This window comes from Theropithecus gelada, chromosome 7a, assembly GCF_003255815.1.
Source record: "Theropithecus gelada isolate Dixy chromosome 7a, Tgel_1.0, whole genome shotgun sequence".
Classification (NCBI taxonomy): Eukaryota; Metazoa; Chordata; class Mammalia; order Primates; family Cercopithecidae; genus Theropithecus; species Theropithecus gelada.
The window spans coordinates 15,270,855-15,291,915 of record NC_037674.1 but is presented as its reverse complement, the minus strand read 5'-3'; the positions used below and the strand labels follow the sequence as shown (position 1 = coordinate 15,291,915).

At 40.4% G+C, this 21,061-nt stretch overlaps 1 protein-coding gene and 1 non-coding gene across 2 annotated transcripts in view; both read right to left on the bottom strand.

Annotated features, from left to right (window-relative positions):
* The window catches only part of EIF2AK4 (eukaryotic translation initiation factor 2 alpha kinase 4), a 106,935-nt gene that overhangs the window by 77,131 nt on the left and 8,743 nt on the right, over positions 1-21,061 (bottom strand). Inside the window, exons 3-6 of the mRNA XM_025390492.1 lie at positions 20,322-20,424; positions 12,262-12,414; positions 6,900-6,980; positions 5,110-5,258 (exon numbers count right to left, since the gene is read on the bottom strand). Coding sequence (XP_025246277.1) covers positions 5,110-5,258; positions 6,900-6,980; positions 12,262-12,414; positions 20,322-20,424 — 486 coding nt within the window. The remainder of the gene's footprint in view (positions 1-5,109; positions 5,259-6,899; positions 6,981-12,261; positions 12,415-20,321; positions 20,425-21,061) is intronic.
* On the bottom strand, positions 10,393-10,494 carry LOC112628194. Its single transcript, XR_003120363.1, has one exon. It is a non-coding gene; the product is annotated as a small nucleolar RNA U13 (small nucleolar RNA).

The following is a 21,061-nucleotide window of genomic DNA, read 5'->3' as shown; positions in this document are numbered from 1 at the left end:
TTTTACTTTCACTGATTACATGATGCAATGAGGAATGCAGTCCACAATTTCTATTGTTCCACCTATAAAGTTACTTGGCATTGGCACTATTCATTCTTTGTGAGTGACTTTGAGGAAGGATGGCTACTCCTGTCCTCAGTTCCATCCCCTACAGAGGTCTCCTCTGGGATCTTAGTCTATTAGTTAGTCCATTTCTCCTGTATGTTCAATCAGCCCCTCTCTCTGGGCTCCCTCCCCCCACCCGTCAACCCGGCACCACCCACCCCGTCACCCCTCATAGTCACACTCCTGCACTTGCTGTCTCCACTTCTGCACTATTTACCCCTCACACCATTGCAATGTCAGTAAAACTGCCACCTCCCTCCACTCGCTCTAAACCTGATTTTCCCTTGGCTCTCTAATTTTGGTTAGAGGCATAATCATCCATTCTGTCTCACAGGTCACCTGTGAGTCTCCGTGGGCTCCTAGATCTGCATCGAATTGGTCTTCAAGTACGACCCTCTCCTCTCTGTTTCCCCTGCCCTGTTTAGTTCATCTCCAACTTTCTCCTGGACACATGCAATACTCTGTTATTATCTGGTCTTTCTGCTTCCAATCCTACACATCCTCTCTTTCCTCAAAACCCTCCCACACTGGTGACAAGATTATGTATTATGATACAGGTATCTTACACCACACATATGTCCACATATTCTTTTTTTTTTTTTTTGAGATGGAGTCTCACTCTGTCACCCAGGCTGGAGTGCAGTGGTGCAATCTTGGCTCACTGCAAGCTCCACTTCCCGGGTTCACGCCATTCTTCTGCCTCAGCCTCCTGAGTAGCTGGGACTATAGGCGCCCGCCACCACGCCCAGCTAATTTTTTTGTATTTTTACTAGAGACGGGGTTTCACCGTGTTAGCCAGGATAGTCTCAATCTCCTGACCTTGTGATCCGCCTGCCTCAGCCTCCCAAAGTGCTGGGATTACAGGTGTGAGCCACTGCGCCTGACCCATGTCTGCATATTCTAAACATCAAAAAATAACAAATACGTTGTAGTTCTGTTCAAATTTCTACTTCTAAAGTTACATGTGCAACTAGGAACACAGTGAGATTTATGAAGAAAAGGATAAAAGGAAAGGTTCAAAATTACATGCCAGACTTAGTAACATAAATTATGCAGAAGCATCTCTGCATCAGCTCTGGCCTCCTCAGCAGATGGTGCTAATGGTCATTTTAGTCTAGGCCATCTTTCTGTTCTTTAGTTTACAATGTGTAAATGCTTGGTTTTAAGGTGTTTTAGAATGTGAATCATCCTATTATGACTCAAGCACAAACACAATGAGTGTTGATGGCTGTAAGATTAAGGAATAATTAGTACTGAAGGAAAAGTAGACATAATCTTAAAAGTGAAAGTAAGAAAAGGACAAATGTGGTACATGCTGCATGGCATAGTTTGTAGCAGAAACAATTCTGAAGGATAAAAAGCTAAATCACAGAGTTTGAAAAGAAGGAATAAAGAGACAAGTGCAATGTCATCAATGTCTATTGTTTTCGCCAAAAAGATTCATATATATTGGATGCTTATACTGTCTACTCGGGACTCATCAAGAACTGGGTTTGGAACAACCTTTCGGATTTGAATCCATTCCTAAGTAAAACAGCTTCTGTACTCCAGCAGAAACAGCCATTCCAATGCAAACAAATGGTGTTCAGAAGTTATGACTCTGGTCTCATCATCAACGATCTATTCTAGACTATGGATGTTCATGAGGTTTGCAATATAATATTAGAGATATCACCCATGTTATCAGTTTTGCCAAGTAACTGTGGCAGTTCCCAACCTATATGGATGAAGGGTGTTTCAAATAAAATTACCAAATAGTATTAATCTAGGTCTTTAAAAAGAACAGAGAATTAAACATAATACAATTTTAGATGACTAAATTAGGCAGCTAGGAACTTGATACCTGAAAAAAGAAAAAAGGATAATCTTTTTTTTTTTTTTAAACCAAGTGGCAAGAAGAGAGATGGCAATTTTTCAAGTGGGGACTTGAGAACTGGGCTACCATTCAAAAGATTGCTCTACCAATATGATCAATGTGTAGATGAAGGGGCAGGATGGAGAAAGAGGATCTCATCTGAGACACAGTGGCAGGGATAGTCTCACCTTCCTGCCTAACTCACCAAGATGCCACAGAAAATGCTAGCTCTAGGTCCCTTAATTTGAAACTCAGAGCCACTTTGTAGAGACAACGTTAGTAAGAATTCCTGGTATTGTTTAATTTGAGGTAAACCAGTCTATGCCTCCATGGAGCCAACCAGAGAAAGTGAACAACAGAGGACCATGTCTGGAGAGACATATCGAGGATCCCCTCTCCCTTACATCTTTATACTTCGATGGTTCCCCAGTTTTTTGCGGAGAGCAGAGACAATCCCATGTCTTATGCCCTTAATGATCTCTTCTCTGTAAGGATGAGGAGCCAGCAGTTGCCACACCTGGCTTTAGGATAGCGAAAACAAACTAGATAACCTAATCCTGTTGATGGTGGATATAAATAGGTGATATATTCTAGATTCTGGGCTACACTACGGTAATTGGCAAAGACAGCAAGTATGAATATGTGAAGGCAATTTTCTACCATGAGCTATTTTATAGAGGTTTTTTGGTTTTTAGTTTTGCTTCTCCTACAAAATTCAAATTGCCCACTTCTCAGGAGCAACATCCCGGAAGCAAGGCAGGGGGTTAGGGGGACTAAGTCTGCACTTCACAAATATAGCCTCACACTGAACTGTACACATTGAAATGGCTAATTTTATGTTTTTTGATTTTTACCTTAATATTCGAAAAAGTGAATCCTTCAAGGTGGGAAAAGAAGGCTTGAAGGATAGAAAATAAAGTTCTTCAACAAAGGCAAAGACTCATCAGTGAAAAGCCTTTGAGTATCAGGCCTTGACGTTCTTTCCACTAGAATAGTGAGTGGTTTTCTTTTCTCTCTTTCTCTTCTTTTCAGCAGTGAAAATCTTTTGTTAAATAAAACCTCACTGGTTTTTCACATACCCTACAGATCAAGAGAAGCAAAACTGCCCTGGTTAAAGAGGCTGTAGACTCTACAAACACCAGAAACACAGTGTCCCACTTTCCCTGTGTCGTCTTCCCTTCCTTACTCCCTCCCTGCATCAGATGTTTACTAGGCATCTACCACGTGTCTTCCAGGCACTGTTACAGGCTTTGAGGAAAACACAGACAAGGGCTTTGCTCTCACAGACCTCACATTCCAAAACAAACAAGTGAATAACAATTTTAGCAAGTGCTAAGTGTTATGTAAAAAATAAAACAGAGAATTGGAGAGCAAGGGACAAAGTAGGGAAATAGGGTAGAGGGGGGCTCAGGAAGGCATCCCTGAGAAGGTCGCATTTGAGGGGAGAACTGAATGAGAAGGAGCTCACCAAGCAAAATGCCAGAGGGAGAGTGGCCCCGGCAGAGGGGTCAGCAGAGGCTCTGAGATGGGAAGGAGCTTTGTTGCCCAGGCTGGTCTTGAACTCCTGGGCTCAAGTGATCCTCCAACCCCAGCCTCCCAAAGTGCTGGGATCACACATATGAGCCACCATGCCCAGCAGGCTATCTTTGATCTCAAAAACAAGCCTAACCTTGGATTCACTGTTTATAGTCAGTCACAAAAATAGAAATGTTTAAACTTAAAACAATCGTTTTCCATATATCTGAAAAGACTTATTTATATCATTGATTTAATTCAAGGGTTCTAATACAATAAAAATTTGTTAGATATTTCCTAGTGAAATTCTCTGACAACTTCAAACTCTGTTGCTTATTGGATGCCCAGATTCAAAAATAATTTAAATTGGGAAGGAGTTATAATCTTAAAAAGGAATGGTTACCAGAAACAGTATTTTAAAAAACTTTAGTTAACCCTAATAGTAGGTAAACATTAGTGTCAAAATGATTTCTGAACTGTTTTTTTAATAGTAGATAATTAGGGAAAGAACTAAAATGGTTCCTTCTAATAAACAAACCATACAGAAGTTTATATATATCTTGTTTGGTGCCTAAAATGTTTCTTTTCATAGAAGCAAAGTGGTGATTTTAAGTTCTGCTCAGAGTCTCACAAGAGATAATTTAAACATACAATGAAGGCTGAAGTCCCCACACTATTTAGTAACCCACCCCACTCATAAACGGTTTCTGCACTAAAATTCCTTTCTGGTCTACAGGGGCCACAGCAAATAGAGAGCAAAGTCACAATTCTTCAGTGAAAAAGATATAGAACAAGTAGTATCTTTTAAGTGACCGGTGGTGACAGGGAACAGCCCAGGAGCCCACCTCAGTACTAGGGAGGGGACCCCTGGTAACCAACTGGGGTTCCTGCTCTCACGTAACAGATGTCCCACCTGTGCTCATTTTCAGGCACTCCTTACATCTGTGGTGGGACCTAATGCGTTGTAGACTGAAACACTGGATGATGATGATTCAAATGGAAGAAAATTTTTAAAATCACTTACTGAATTTAAGTTATTAAATGTTAAATCGAATCGTACTAAGGCAAGTTTGTGATGGTTATAGGCTGTTATAAAGGGGAATGAGGCTGGGTGCAGTGGCTCATTCCTGTAATCCCAGCACTTTGGGGGGCCGAGGCGGGTGGATCACGAGGTCAGGAGTTCAAGACCAGCCTGGCCAACATAGTGAAACCCTGACTCTACTAAAAATACAAAAATTAGCCGGGTGTGGTGGCACGTGTCTGTAGTCCCAGCTACTTGGCAGGCTGAGGCAGGAGAATCGCTTGAACCCAGAAGGCAGAGGTTGCAGTGAGCTGAGACCACGCCATTGCACTCCAGCCTGGGTGACAGAGCGAGACACCGTCTCAAAAAAAAAAAAAGGGAATGAGCAACAAAACTAGATTCATGATAGATACTTGGAAAGTGTTAAATGCAATTTTGTTTCATATTGCTAAAAATATACTCAGTATATTGCTAATATATTAAGATATATAAGGTTTAAAAAAAGTTATTAAGATTATCGCCTTAAATTTCCATCAAATTTCACTACATCTTTAATGTAGTGAAATCCTTCTACATCTTTCATTCTCCCAGATCAGAAATCCCAGGGACTTACCTAGACCTTCCTGAGGAATTTGCCCGATGTTTACCATTTCCTACAAAGTCAGGAGAGCCTCCATGTAGAACGGCAGCTGTTCTGTGTCCTCCTGGGTCCTTCTTAGAGGTATGATCTTGGTTTGACAAACTAGCAATTTCCAAACGTTCCTAGAACAAGAAAAGTAAAACCTACTTTAGATGTAAGTCACAAATGGAAGACAATCATGGTACATAATTATTAATTCAGCATAGAATGCAAATTTTAAGCTGAGTGTTTACAAGTGAAATAAAATTGAACTCAACTTTTAATAGTTTAAAATAGCTAGAAGGAGGACATTGAATGTTTCCAACAGAAAGAAATGATAAATGTTTGCAATGATGGATGTGCTAATTACCCTGATCTGATCACTATACATTACATGTATCAAAACGTCACTATATACCCCATGAATACATACAACTATTATTTGTCGTTAAAAAATAAAATTAAAAAAACGTTAATGCCTAAAAATGTACTGGCTCAAAAACTGAAGTCTAGGTTTTGATTTCAAGAAAATGTAAATTTTATAAATGAAAATGCTTAGAATCTTGCAATAGTGTAAAAAGTTAGGGAGAAGAGTAATAGGAGATGAACAGAAGAAGGGGGAATCAAAGAGAAGGTAGAGAGTGGCTGACAGGAAGGCAGGTCAGGCGCAAGACAGGAGCACTGGTGGAAACGGGGATCTCATCTTACGTTTCTACGCAGGTTTAGTTTCACATAGGGCAGTACACTTGTCTGTGGAAGTGATTATACAAGACAGAAAGAAAGGCATTATCAGTCCCATTTTAAGGGACAAGTAAAGTGAGTCACAGAGAATGTCACCTTGCCAAGGTCACAGAGCGAGGCAGTAGAAAAGCTGAAGCTTTAAACCAGGGGAAGTTGGCTTGTGCTTCAGCTTCCTGCCTCCTGCTACCACATCGTGTCCCTTAAGTTTAATGCTATAATTATGTAAAAGAGAATGAGTAACATTTTATCTGAATTTCTCCAAACATGTCTGACTGGTTTTTTGCTTGAGCTAGACTCAGGAAAAATAAAGGAAAAAGTACTCTATCCTTTTTCACCACTGCCTTTTAAATCTGCTCTGTTGAATAACTCTTTTTCATCACTGAATGAAATTTCAGGCAGCTCCATATGGTTTCTATTCCCTCTTCAGTATCAACAAATCATTTTATTTTCCAGGTATTAAGAATTCTTGGTCGGGTGCGGTGGCGCACACCTGTAATCCCAACACTTTGGGAGGCCGTGGTGGTGGGTGGATCACTTGAGGCCAGGAGTTAAGGACCAGCCTGGCCAACATGGCGAAACCCCATCTCTGCTAAAAAGTACAAAAATTAGCCAGGCGTAGTGGCACACACCTATAATCTCAAATACTCGGAAGGCTGAGGCACAAGAATTGCTTGAACCTGGGAGGTGGAGGTTACGGTGAGCTGAGATCATGCCATTGCACTCCAGCCTGGGTAACAGAACAAGACTCTGTCTCAAAAAGAAACAATTTTAGTCCAAGTTAATTATTAAAGCCGCAATCTCTTCCCTCCCTCATTTGATAAATTATAGTAATTATGTAAGTCTAAATCATCTACTGACAACATAAAACTCTAAATTTTGCCACCTATTTGGGGAGTCTGAAATACACGGTGAATATTTATTTATTTTTAGTGCTTCATTTTATTTTGTATTACTGATAGTAACACAGATGTCATCAGTGGAAATAAAAACACTTTGTTTTGCAAAATGTAAATTATTTTATTATGTTGGAGTTGATAGGGTACCTGCTTAGCCATTTCTTTCCTTTTTTTCTCTTCTTTTATCTCTTCTTTCCTTCTCTGGATCTCATGTAGGATTTCACGTTGCTGAAATAAATCAAACCATCATCAAAAGGCAATCTCTGAAATCTATACAACATATAAATTATGGAACTACAGAAAAATCTTTTAACTTTCAATAATTCAAACCCTCTTTTCCTAAGAGATCTTAAAATACAGCATCTTAGTACAAACTGCAGTTCTATCGGTTTTATCAGAGTTCTTATGCAATAGGCATTCCCATTTAAACAGGTTTGAGAATGTGTGGGGAGGGGCATCTACTCCCCATTCTTCATGTTTCCACATGCAGGAGACTTCCACTACAGCAACACTGTTGGCTTCTCACTTCTTCTCACATTTGTCTTAGCCCCTCCTGTTTGATATCTGTCTATCTGCAGAGAACAAGCACTTGTGCCTGCTCTCTGCCATGGGGATCTAGGTCAGCTTGGTGAAGGTGGGCTAAGCAAGCCTCAATGCCTGGACCTGGGGTGGCCATGGCCCAAGTACCACAGCTACCTGCCATTCTTTAATCACCTGCATTTTCCAATCAGCTTTCTCAATGTTTTTTTTTTGTTTTTTTTTTTTTGAGACGGAGTCTGGCTCTGTTGCCCAGGCTGGAGTGCAGTGGCCGGATCTCAGCTCACTTCAAGCCTCGCCTCCCGGGTTCACGCCATTCCCCTGCCTCAGCCTCCCGAGTAGCTGGGACTACAGGCGCCCACCACCTCACCCGGCTAGTTTTTTGTATTTTTTTAGTAGAGACAGGGTTTCACCGTGTTAGCCAGGATGGTCTCGATCTCCTGACCTCGTGATCCGCCCGTCTCGGCCTCCCAAAGTGCTGGGATTACAGGCTTGAGCCACCGCGCCCGGCCCAGCTTTCTCAATGTTAAAAGTGGTGTTTTGATCTCTATTTTGTATTATTCCTCTAAAATTCCAGATTATAAATATCAAAACTATTAAGAGATTCACCAAAAACCATAATAGCAATAATACAACATGTAAAAACATACCTCAAACTTATAGGTAGCTATAGCAGTAGATGAAAACAAAATTGTTAGCTAAATAGTCACTATCTTCTAATAAAAATTAGCCTTCCTAACAACAAGGACAATAATAAAAACTAGAAACTCCCAGCAGGGCGCGGTGGCTCACACGTGTAATCCCATCACTTTGGGAGGCCAAGGTGGATGGATCACAAGGTCAGGAGTTTGAGACCAGCCTGGCCAACATAGCAAAACCCCATCTCTACTAAAAATAGAAAAATTAGCCAGGCATGGTGGTGGGTACCTATAATCCCAGCTACTCGGGAGGCTAATGCAGGAGAATCGCTTGAACCTGAGAGGTGGAGGTTGTAGTGAGCCAGTATCGTACCACTGCACTCCAGTTTGGGCAACAGAGCAAGACTCTGTCTCAAGAAATAAAAATAAAATAAAATAAAAATAATTAAAAAAAAGAACTACAAACTCCCAACAATAACTAGGCTACACATTTAAATAGAAAATAAGTAACAAAATCAATGGCACCTAAAAACGACAGTGTTAATGTAAAAGCACAGGATAAACAAAATGAAGCAGAAACAAAATAAAATGAAAAAAGAGGCATAAGAACCTAAGAACAAAACGCTAAAAGTAACTTTAAGAAACCCTACTATCTAGAAAATTAGAACGCCTCACCAAAAGATAAAAATAGATATATAAATGGTGCTGGGCACGGTGGCCCATGCCTGTAATCCTAACACTTTGAGAGGTCGAGGCCGGAGGATTGGTTGAGCTCAGGAGTTCAAGACCAGCCTGGCAACATAGGGAGATCTTGTCTCTACAAAAAAATTTTAAAATTAGGTAGGTGCAGTGGAGTACACCTGTAGTCCCAGCTATGCAGGCGGCTTAGGTGGGAGGATCCCTTGAGCTGCAGTGAGCCAAGATCGCGCCACTGCACTCTAGCCTGGGCGACAGAGCAAGACACTGTCTCAAAAAAAAAAAAAAAAAAAAATCCAAAAAGCAGAAAACAAAAACAAATAGTACTGGTTGGAAAAAGAAACAATCCTGGATGGGAAGTCTAAATACTGTGAAGATACCAATTCTTCCTAAATAAATATGTAAGTTTTTAAAAACTCAATAGAAATCCCAGGAGGTTTGTTTTGTTTTGACTCTGGGAAAGCAATTCTGTAGATCTTCTATAAGAATAAATGGGTGAGAATGGCTGAGAAACAAAAACAATGGAAGACGAAGGGATGGGGGGGGTAGGCTTGATTTGTCAGATATTAAAACATTATAAAGATATAATAATTCAAAGAGTGTGGTAGAGATTCAAGAAAAAACAGATGAGTTGAACAGATCATTGACAAACAGAATCTAGTATAGGTAAGCAGTTAAGATGCACTTAAGAATTGTGTCTGCAGCTGCCGCTGCACCATCTATAACTCCAGCAGAAGGAGAAGTGGGTAAGTAAGGAGGTCTCTATACTACGGCTTGTATAATACAAAGGAGACTGCTCACAAATCCACAGGTGGTAAAGCACCTGGCTCATTGCAACCTCTGCCTCCCGGGTTGAAGCCTCTGGCTACAAAATGCCGCTTGCAAGACTGCATCTTCTACTGGAGGAGTGAAGAAATCTAGCGTTTCAGGCCTGATACTGTGGCATTCCGGGAAATTAGACGTTACCACAAGTACACCGAATTGATTCACAAACTCCCCTTCCAGCATCTGGTGAGAGAAATTGCTCAGGATTTTAAAACAGATCTGTGCTTCCAGAGTGCAGCTATTGGTGCTTTGCAGGAGGCAAAGGAGGCCTATCTGGTTGGCCTTTTTGAAAACACCAATCCGTGTGCTATCTATCCATGCCAAACACGTAACAATTGTGCTGAAAGATATCCAGCTAGCATGACGCACACGTGGAGAGCGAGGTTAAGAATCCAAAATGGATTGGGCATGGTGGCTCAAGCCTGTAATCCCAGCTACTTGGGAGGTTGAGACAGGAGAATCAATGGAATCTGGGAGGTGGAGGTTGCAGTGAGCTGAGGTCACACCACTGCACTCCAGCCTGGGACTACAAGAGTGAAAGTCTGTCTCAAAAAAAAAAAAAAAAAGAATCCACTATGATGGGAAATTTCATTCTTCCCTCACCCCCCCCAAAAAAAAAAATTATCTTCTTATTCCTAATAGTTCTAAATGTTACATATTTTTTTCCCATGGGGTCAAAAGGTACCTACATATATGATTGTGAGTGGAAAAAGGGGACAGAAATCACGTATTGGCCTTTTTTCTATTTTCATTCATGTGTGAATTTTTAATATAAATGGGGGGATGTAAAGCATTAATACAAATCAAAATGTTTCAGTGAACAAGTTTCCGCAGTTCAACTTTATAATAATTATAGATAAACCTGTTACATATTTCTGGATAATGCTAGTATTTGGATTTTTTTAAAAACAAGTAAATTCTTTTCTTTCTTTCTTTTGCTTTCGTGTCAGATGGGTAATGTGCTGATGTCCTAACAAGGTTCAAGGGTGGCGTATCTCACATGTGTGTGAACACCCAATCATCAAGCTTATCAACTACAGAAGGATCAAAACAAGTACATTTTTTATTGATGGCAACTAAACGGTTTGTAGCATTCTTATCATACAGTAGATTACACCCATTCACTATGTTTTTCTTTTTTTTTTTTTTTTTAAGACAGAGTCTAGCTGTCCCCCAGGCTGGAGTGCAATGGAATGATCTTGGCTCACTGCAACCTCCACCTCCCGAGTTCAAGCAATTCTTGTGCCCCAGCCTCCTGAGTAGCTGGGATTACAGGTGTGAGCCACCACGCCCGGCTCATTTTTTAATTTTTAGTAGAGATAGGGTTTTGCCACGTTGGCCACGCTGGTCTCGAACTCCTGGCCTCAAGTGATCTGCCTGCCTCAGCCTCCCAAAGTCCTGGGATTACAGGCGTGAGACACCACAACTGGCCTCACTATACTTTTCTAACTGAGTTGGCCTACATGGAAGTACATGTTTTTAACGTTATCTGTCTTCTATGCAGTTCTTGCAAGTTTGCTATTAATATTAAAATACATTAAACTATTTTTAAACATATAAAGGAAGTATTACGAATCACTTAAAGAATTATTATTTAATAAATGTGTTAGGAAAATGCCTAAGAAAAATATACTTAGGCTTTTTTTAATAACCTGAATCAAAATAAGCTCTAGATAAGTTGATTAAAGTACTAAATAGAAAAAACAAATACAAATTTAAACATTTGGAAAAATAAATTAAAATCAAAAAGGAAATTTAGATGCATATATTATCTTTGATTTAAAAGATTTTAAAAATAAGACAGGAGTTTATATCCTTATGCAAACAAATTAAAGAAAAATACCAATGGTAACCATTTGATGTATATATTATCTTTGATTTAAATACAAATGGCAACTATTTGTATTTAAACAAACCTATATTTAAACAAAGCTTTAGACTGTCAGCATAGGATATAAACAGGAGTTTATAAAATACAAATGGTAACCATTTAGATGCATATATGATCTTTGATTTAAATACAAACAGTAACCATTTGTATTTTTTCTTTAATCTGTTTGCATAAGGATGTAAACTGTCTTATTTTTAAAATCCTTTAAATCAAAGATAATATATACATCTAAATGTTTAAACAAAAAATTTATTATCTGACTTTTGCTACTCATTTGGGCATGAGATACTTGTCTCGCACAGGGAAGAAGAAAATAGCCTCTAAAACACAGTGAATTCCTGTACACCCTCACAAGCTCCAAAAGACCACAGGTGGTTTGGTTAAACAGCTTCTTTTCTCTTCTATTTCTTTAAGACCTGGACTGAGGGCTCTAAGGGGCAGTATTGATAAGTGTCAGGAGGGAATCACTCATATTATTTTTTTTTTGAGATGGAGTCTTGCTCTGTGGCCCAGGCTGGAGCGCAGTGGCGTGATCTCGGCTCACTGCAAGCTCCGCCTCCCAGGTTCACACCATTCTCCTGCCTCAGCCTCCCAAGTAGCTGGGACTACAGGTGCCCATCACCATGCCTGGCTAATCTTTTTTGTATTTTTAATAGAGACGGGGTTTCACCGTGTTAGCCAAGATGGTCTTGATCTCCTGACCTTGTGATCCGCCCGCCTTGGCCTCCCAAAGTGCTGGGATTACAGATGTGAGCCACCACGTCTGGCTCACTTTTTCATACTCTCACATGTATCTACCTTTCTTGAATGAAAGGTTGGGCAAAACTTAAAGATAAGTTTGTAGGCAGAGACAGATGAAACCTACAGTAGTTTGCAATTCTCCAGGCTGGCATGCACACAGACATGGACAAGGGCATCTCACCTCCTGCTCTTCTTTCCGTTTGGCTTCCAACAGCCTCTGCTGCTCCTCCTGAGCCCGCCTTTCCAGCATTTCTTCGTGAAAAGACTTGGGAGGGGGCTTGTTATGCTCACTGAGAAATGACTGCACATGGTAAGCCAGTTCAAAGATCATCACCTAAACGCATAAAAATCAACCACAAATGATCAAACAATGGGAAGGCCCAAACAGGAGAGGCTACAGAACAGGAAAGCAAATCGGCAGTCAGAGGCCCACTTAGAATGCTATTATTCTTTTCAATATGACATATTCTGAATTTGGTATATGAGACAATCACAGCAGGAAAAAGCTTTTAAAGGGCCCATTGCATTGTGTTATTATCAAGACAGATGATTACCTAGGTAAATAAAAAGCTTCACTTTTCTTTTGTAGACCTATTCAACTTATTGGCATTTTCTCTATAATACATCCAAAAAAATATTTTTCTTTAGAAATAAATCTGATAAAACATTTAAGACTGCATGAAAGTAAAAGCTGTCTTCCCAACTAGAAAACCTGTCTACATAATGAGAGTTGGGCAGAGAATACTCATTGCTAACATCAGAGCTTTATCTGTCTATGCAACATACTGAAAATATTCTGTTGGAAGAACAGAGGCAAATATTTAAAGGCCTCATTATCTCCTTGTTAGTAATGTTTCAGTAAGAAGCTGATAAATACTTAGAAAGTATTTTATATAAGAGGCTGATAAATACTTAGAAAGCACTTTATTTCCACTTACAGAAGCATTCACATCTAGAATGAGGAAGAAAATGGTCTCCCTTTCACACATTCTTTATGTGAACATAGGAAGCCCCCTTCCCTTACCCCCAGGAGATGCAAGTCATACTTGGGTTGATACATCAATGGAATAAAGGTTTCTGAGACCCCTCCCTCAGTGATTACCCAACTCCAAAGAGGTAAAGAGTGCCAATCCTTCTGCAGATGAGGAACATAACACTGAGATTTTTTTCCTCAGTTACAATGAAGCAATTTTAAAACTCTTATTTTCATTATATGTTTGAAACCATTTCTAAAGGGACTTAACAGGGTGGTAAATAATAATAGAAGTCATTGTACACAAAAATATAAAGTTAGTTCATTTAGTATCCTGCCTTTCTCTTGGGGAGCAAATACAAAGAAAGTACAGCTCTTGTTGGGTGATGTTAATGCATTTTTTCTTACATCAGAAGCTGTGGCATTTACTGGATATATTTCACTTTAGAGTCAGAAACACTAGTCTACAGTCTAAGAGGCAGGTTATTCTAAGAAAAGCTCTCCTAAGGAAAGCTGGGGAAAGTAGGCAATTTCTATCATGTCAAAGAGAAACCACTTCTAAACCAAAAAGGAGGCAGAAGCCAAGCTGTGGAGGGTTTTTCTTTTCTTTTTTTTTTTTTTGAGACGGAGTCTCGCTCTGTCACCCAGGCTGGAGTGCAGTGGCCGGATCTCAGCTCACTGCAAGCTCCGCCTCCCGGGTTTACGCCATTTTCCTGCCTCAGCCTCCCGAGTAGCTGAGACTACAGGCGCCCGCCACCTCGCCCGGCTAAGTTTTTGTATTTTTAGTAGAGACGGGGTTTCACTGTGTTAGCCAGGATGGTCTCGATCTCCTGACCTCGTGATCCGCCCGTCTCGGCCTCCCAAAGTGCTGGGATTACAGGCTTGAGCCACCGCGCCCGGCCGAGGGTTTTTCTTTTGCTGTTCTATTTACTTTGCTAGAGTTTTCTGTACAAATCGATCTGATAAACCTTCTAAGACTAGATGAAAAGAACTGCTTTCCAAACTGGCTCTTGCCTCCTACTTGCCTGGTGCTACAGGGCTCACTGGCCTCCTTCAGACCTCTGCTCAAGTCTTGAAGGCCTCTCCTGAACGCCTTGTAAAGAACAGCCACTCCACCGTCACACTCTCTAGACCCCTCTCCCTGATTTTCTTCATGGCACTTATAACTGCCTGGTTGGTTGTGCAGTTATTTCACTGCCTTCTGTCTGTTCCCTTCCCACTGCAGCCCACGGTGTGGTTTGCTCACTGTGGTTTTCCCAGTGCTGGAATAGCACTTGACACATGGTACACAGACAATAAATATTTGTTGAATAACTTAATAAAAAAATAAACTTGGCTTTAAAAATTTGAAAAAATAGAGTATATTTAAGTTTACTTTTACATGACAAAGAGCTGTATATAGATTAAAAATTATAAGCAATTGGAAGTGCTTAAGAACAAGCTGTTTTTGAGTACTTATTTCCATTCAAATAATTAAATGACTCCTAGTTTTAAAAGGCAAGTTTCAGTGAATGCCATACCACAATGAATCCCTATGCCATGCTTTAGTACCTAATTATACTCTATTTTACTTGAAAATAAAAACAATTTCTTTAGAATTATGTCTATTTTAGACTTTCCAGTACTTCAGACTTAATGGAAACGAATTTTAGATAAACAAGAAGAGTGATTTGCGCAGTGCCTTCCCATGTTTAATGTCCATTCAAATCTCATTATATGACGATGACTCAGATGAACGCTAGCACAGGCAGCCCTCGCAGACATTGCAGGTTCAGTCTCAGACCACTTCAATAAGGCAAATGTCACAATAAAGTAAGTCACACACAGTTTTTGGTTTCCCAGTGCATATAAAAATTATGTTGGCCGGACGCGGTGGCTCAAGCCTGTAATCCCAGCACTTTGGGAGGCCGAGACGGGCGGATCACGAGGTCAGGAGATCGAGACCATCCTGGCTAACACGGTGAAACCCCGTCTCTACTAAAAAATACAAAAAACTAGCCAGGCGAGGTGGTGGGCGCCTGTAGTCCCAGCTACTCGGGAGGCTGAGGCAGGAGAATGGCGTAAACCCGGGAGGCGGAGCTTGCAGTGAGCTGAGATCCGGCCACTGCATTCCAGCCTGGGCGACAGAGTGAGACTCCGTATCAAAAAAAAAAAAAAAAAAAAGTTATGTTGATACTGTATGGTAGTCTATTAGGTGTAAAATAGCATTATGTCTGTAGAAATCAATGTATATACCTCAATTTTAAAATACTTTATTGCTAAGAAATACAAATGATCATCTGAACCTTCAGGACGACATAATCTTTTTGCAGACAGAGGGTTTTGTCTTGATGACGGCTGCTGACTGATCAGGGTGTGGCTGGTGAAGGCTGGGGTGGTTGCGGCAATTTCTTAAAAGAAGACAACAATGAAGATTGCTGCATCGATTGACGCTTCCTTTCATGGAAGATTTCTCTGTAGCATTCAATGCTGTTTGATAGCTTTGAGTCACGGTTGAACTTCTTTCAAAGCTGGCGTCAATCCTCTCCAACCCTGCTGCTGCTTCAAAACAAAGTTTATGAACTATTCTACATGCTCGATTGTCATTTCAACAATGTTCACAGCATCTTCAGGAACCACTCAAGAAACCACTTTCCCTGCTCATCTATAAGAGGCAACTAATCATCTGTTAAAGTTTTATCATGAGGTTGCAACAAATCAGTCACATCTTCAGGCTCCACTTCTAATTCTAGTAATAGTCCTCTTGATATTTCCACCACTTCTGCAGTTACTTCTTCCAGTGAAGTACTGAACCCCTCAAAGTCATCCATGAGGGTCAGAATCATATTCCAAACTCCTGTTCATGTTGATATTTTGACCCCTTTCCATAAATCATGTATTTAATGGCACCTGGAATGGTGAATCCTTTCCAGAAGGTTTTCCATTTACTTTGCTAAGATACATCAGATCAAAGGAATCACGATCTATGGCAGCTATAAGTTTGTAAAATGTATTTCTTAAATAGTAACACTTGAAAGTCAAAATGACTCCTTCATCCGCAGGCTGCAGAATGGATGTTGTGTTAGCAGGCATGAAAACAACAATAATCTCCTTGTACATCTCCATCAGAGTTCTTGGGTGACTAGGTGTGCTGTCAATGAGCAATAATATTTTAACGGGAATCTTTTTTCTTCAGGGCAGTAGGTCTCAACAATGGTCTTAAAATACTCAGTAAACCCTGCTGTAACAGATGTGCCATCATACAGGCTTTGCCTTTCCATTTATAAAGACACAGGAGATTTAGCAAAATTCTTAAGGGTCCTAGAACTTTGGAATGGTAAGTGAGCACTGGCCTCAACTTTTGAAAAGTCAGCAACTGTATTAGCTCCTAACAAGACAGTCAGTCTGTCCTTTAATAAGGCTTTGGAGCCACACATTGACTTCTCCTCTCTAGCTGTGAAAATCCCAGATGGCATCTTCTTCCAATATAAGACTGTTTCATCTACACTGAAAATCTGTAGCTAACTTTATCAATTATCTTAGATCTTCTGGATAACTTGCTGAAACTTCTTCATGACCACATGCTGCTTCACCTTGCACTTTTATGTTATGAAGATGGCTTCTTTCCTTAAACCTCAGGAACCAAGCTCTGCTACCTTTTAACTTTTCTTCTGCAGCTCCCTCATCTCTTCTCAGCATTCACAGAATTGAAGACAGTTAGGGCCTTGATCTGGATTATGCGTTGGCATAAGGGAATGTGGCAGCTAATTTAATCTTCTTTCCAGGCCACTAAAACTTTCTCCATATTAGCAATAAGGCTGTTTTGCTTTCTTATCATTCATGTGTTCACTTGAGTAGCACTTTTATTCTCCTTCAAGAACTTTTCCTTCGCATTCACAACTTGGCTAACTGTTTAGTGTAAGAGGCCTTTTGGCCTATCTTGGTTTTCATCTCATTAAACCTCATCATTTCTAGCTTTTGATTTAAAGATAGACATGCAACTTTTCTTTTTATTTGAACATTTAAGGCTATTGTATGGTTATTAATTGGGCTAGTATCAATATTTCTGTGTCTCAGGGAATAGGGAGGCCCAAGAAGAGAGGGAGGGAGAGAGGGGAATGGCTGGTCAGTAGTTAGAACACACACAACATTGATCAAATAACTTTGCTGTCTACATGGGCAGAGTCTATGGTGCCCCAAAACAATTACAATAGTAACATCAAAGGTCATGGATAACAGATCATCAAAACAAATATAGTAATAATGAAAAAGTTGAAACATTGTGAAAACTACCAAAATGTGACACCGAGACATGAAGTGAGCACATCTGTTTGGAAAAATGACACTGATAGACTTGCTCAATGCAGGGTTGCCACAGACCTTCCATTTGTAAAAAACACAATAATCTGTGAAATGTAATAAAGTAAAGCACAATTAGAGGTACGCCTGTGTTTTTTAAATTGTGGCAAAATGTACACAGCATATTTACTATTTTAACCATTAAATATATGTTCAGTAGCATTAAGTACATTCACATTGTTGTACAACCATCTCCATCATCCATTTCCAGAACTGTTTCTTCTTCTCAAACTGTACTCATTAAATAACTTTCCATTCTCTGCTCCCCATAGCTCCTAGCAACCACTGTTCTACTTTCTGCCTCTATGAACTCGACTACTCAAGGTACCTCATGTAAGTGGAAGCATATAGTGTTTGCCTTTTTGTTACCAGCTTCTTTCACTTAGCATAATGTCCTCAAGTTTCATTTATTTCGTAGCACGTGTCAGAACCTCCTTCCTTATTAAGGTTGAATGATATTCCCTTATATGTATATACCACATTTTGTTTATCCATTCACCTGTCAGTGGACCCAGGGTTGTTTCCACCTTTTCGTTCTTGTGAATAACGCTGCTATAAACACTGGTGTACAAAACTACTATGTCTTTACCAGTTTCTGCCTCTTTTAATAATCAGGACATGTTCCCTTCACAAAAGGCAGCTGTAGTGGAACAGACAGGAAAGGCATGGGACTCTTACTAGTTACTGGGAACATAGTAAATATTAAAAATCACAAATCAGGACTTCCACTTCTGGGAAGATGGAGTATACCTACTTTTTCCTATTCCTTCTACCAGACACAACTAAAAAACCCCGGACATTACAAATAAAACAAGTGTAAGATGACCCTGAAAGGTAAAGAGTAGAACGCACACTGGCTAGGGCCTTAGGACCCAAGGAGCAATGCAGATGTGGAGAGGGTAGAGTTTAGGGAGTGGCTGCAGAAGGGCAACATGAGAGATCCTTGTGGTGAGAACAATATTCTGTATCTTGATTGTATCAATGTCAATATCCTGGTTATGACATTGTACTACAGTGCAGCAAACTGTTACTGTTGGGGCAAACTGGGTAAGAGGTGTATATATAAATATGTAATTATCTCAAAATAAAAATTTAAATCAGGCTGGGTGTGGTGGCTTGGGCCTGTAATCCTAGCACTTTGGGAGGCTGAGGTAGGAGGATTGCTTGAGCCAGGAGTTTGGGACCAGCCTGGGCAAGACGGTCAGACTTTGTCTCTCAAAAAAAAAAAAAAAAAAAAATTAAACACAAATCAAAAATCCAGGAAACCAGAAGTTTCTCTGTAGTTGAATTTTCCATATAACTTCATATTATTTTTCAGTTAGACACTGGAGTCCCGTATACTAGAAAGAACTTTGGAATCATTCCCAAGGCCTAGTTTTTTAATCCAGGCTGTTCTACACTCACTTTCTATATCTCATCAATCACTGAAGTTCTTGGAAGCAGCAACTTCAATGGACACAATTTTTACAGCTAAAAGGCAGTCCATGGATTGTACTATGACTCATTGTGTTATGAAAAGCAAGTAAAAATCTGTCCAGTTACTTTCTGTGAGGTGAATGTTACCTGTGGTTATCTCTAATAAAAGTCTGAAACAGACACGGAAGCCGAGGGCACCTCTTCTCAGCTTTCACATAAAGGGATCGTTAAGCATGAGCTGCCAGGTAAAAACACTGAGTGATTTTACACAAAAGTGAGGCAAACAAGTGTTATACTTCGAGGGAACTGGTCTGGCCTAAGGAAAGCACACCCATACTCTGCCTCCAGAAGACACTTAGTCTTGCCTTCCAGAGAGAGCTGTGCCACCCAAGAGAGAACTCATATGTAGATCCTAATGTTCAGCAGATTAAAAAAGAATGAGTACTGAACTCAGTGTAAATGCTCAGGTATATGATAGACATTGAAGGAGTAGAGTGTGTTGCTAATTATTGAGAAAGAAAACAACAAATTCCTCTGATATGCAAAGGGGAGAGGCAGTCAGAAATTGCTTGTCTGATGCATTTTTCCAACAAAAAGGTTCAAGTCAAGATCAAGTCATGATGCCAGATCCAAAGTGTACAAAAAGTGTGGCTGGGTTCACATCAACTGTTTTCAGAAAAATTCTTCTTTTTTTATTTTTATTTTTATTTATTTATTTATTTTTTTGAGACGGAGTCTCGCTCTGTCGCCCAGGCTGGAGTGCTGTGGCCGGATCTCAGCTCACTGCAAGCTCCGCCTCCTGGGTTCCCGCCATTCTCCTGCCTCAGCCTCCCGAGTAGCTGGGACTACAGGCGCCCGCCACCTCGCCCGGCTAGTTTTTTGTATTTTTTTAGTAGAGACGGGGTTTCACCGTGTTAGCCAGGATGGTCTCGATCTCCTGACCTCGTGATCCGCCTGTCTCGGCCTCCCAAAGTGCTGGGATTACAGGCTTGAGCCACCGCGCCCGGCCTCTTTTTTTATTTTTAAGAGACAGGATCTTGCTCTATGGCCCAGGCTGGAGTGAAGGGGTGTGATCATAGCTCACTGTAACCTCAAACTCCTGGGCTCATGCAATTCTCCCACCTCAGCCTCCTGAGTAGCTTGCACTATCGGCATACACCACCACACTCAGTAAATTTTTTAGAGACAAGTGCTCGCCATTTTGCTCAGGTTGGCCTCAAACTTCTGGACTCAAGTGATCCTCCCACCTCAGCCTCCCAAAGTGCTGGAATTACAAGTGTGAGCCACCATCCCCGACATGGGATGGGGCCCATGTTTCTGAATGTTTTCAGAAACATTCTTCAGCATCAATAGTACCATCTATAGACTACACATTTCATTAATCCTATTAAATAAATAAAAATCACAATGTTCCCTTTTGTAGAACCAATAAAACACAAAACATGCTACTCAAAATTGGATTTGAGGTGCAATGGGGAAGTTTACTGTCTTAATTCCAGTTTAACAAATCTTACCTCCCCACAGTGTTTCTTGGCCAGTTCTTCTAGGCGAGATTTTAACAAATTAACACTTTCATTTGATAGACCTTTGGCATTTTTTAACTCTATTGCAGGAACTCTGGAAAAGGCAAAAAAAAAAAAAAAAAAAAGAGGTTGGCCAATAAAATTAGACTGTTTGGATCAAATTTTGCTAAACTGAAAGCACTCTGGGCCTGAGGTCCTTAATCTCAAAGGGACTTCAACATATCCCTGTAACTCCAGTTGACACAGTGGAGTCACCTGCATCCTACAGGGAAGAAGTGGGCTGGCCAAAGCCTTCTGTCTGAGCTGTCAGACTTCCTTGACCCCTGTATCTAATTTCAGCTTTACAATCCGATTGAAATTTCCCAACATCAATTACTATTTATTTCCTATGATTTGCCCTGGATCCCTAACTCTGAGTTCTTCGCTTAAAAAACAAACAAACAAAAAAAATCATTCCAGTTCTGTGGCTGACTCTAGCCTAGTAACTTAACCATGTGCTCTTCTGTATGGTAATTCTCTACCCTAGGTTGCAGCTGATGTGAATTAACCTAGCTCTGACAGCTCACTGGCAAGGCCAAGTGCTCTGCACTCAGGTGTGCTCTAGCATAAAGCAGAACAAGAATAACTAGGTGAGACGGAGCCCTGGCGATCCCTCCAGTATTCCCACAACACACTGCTGCATCCCAATCACTCATTCTGATGGAAACAAGGTGGAAATGCTCACTTCCTGT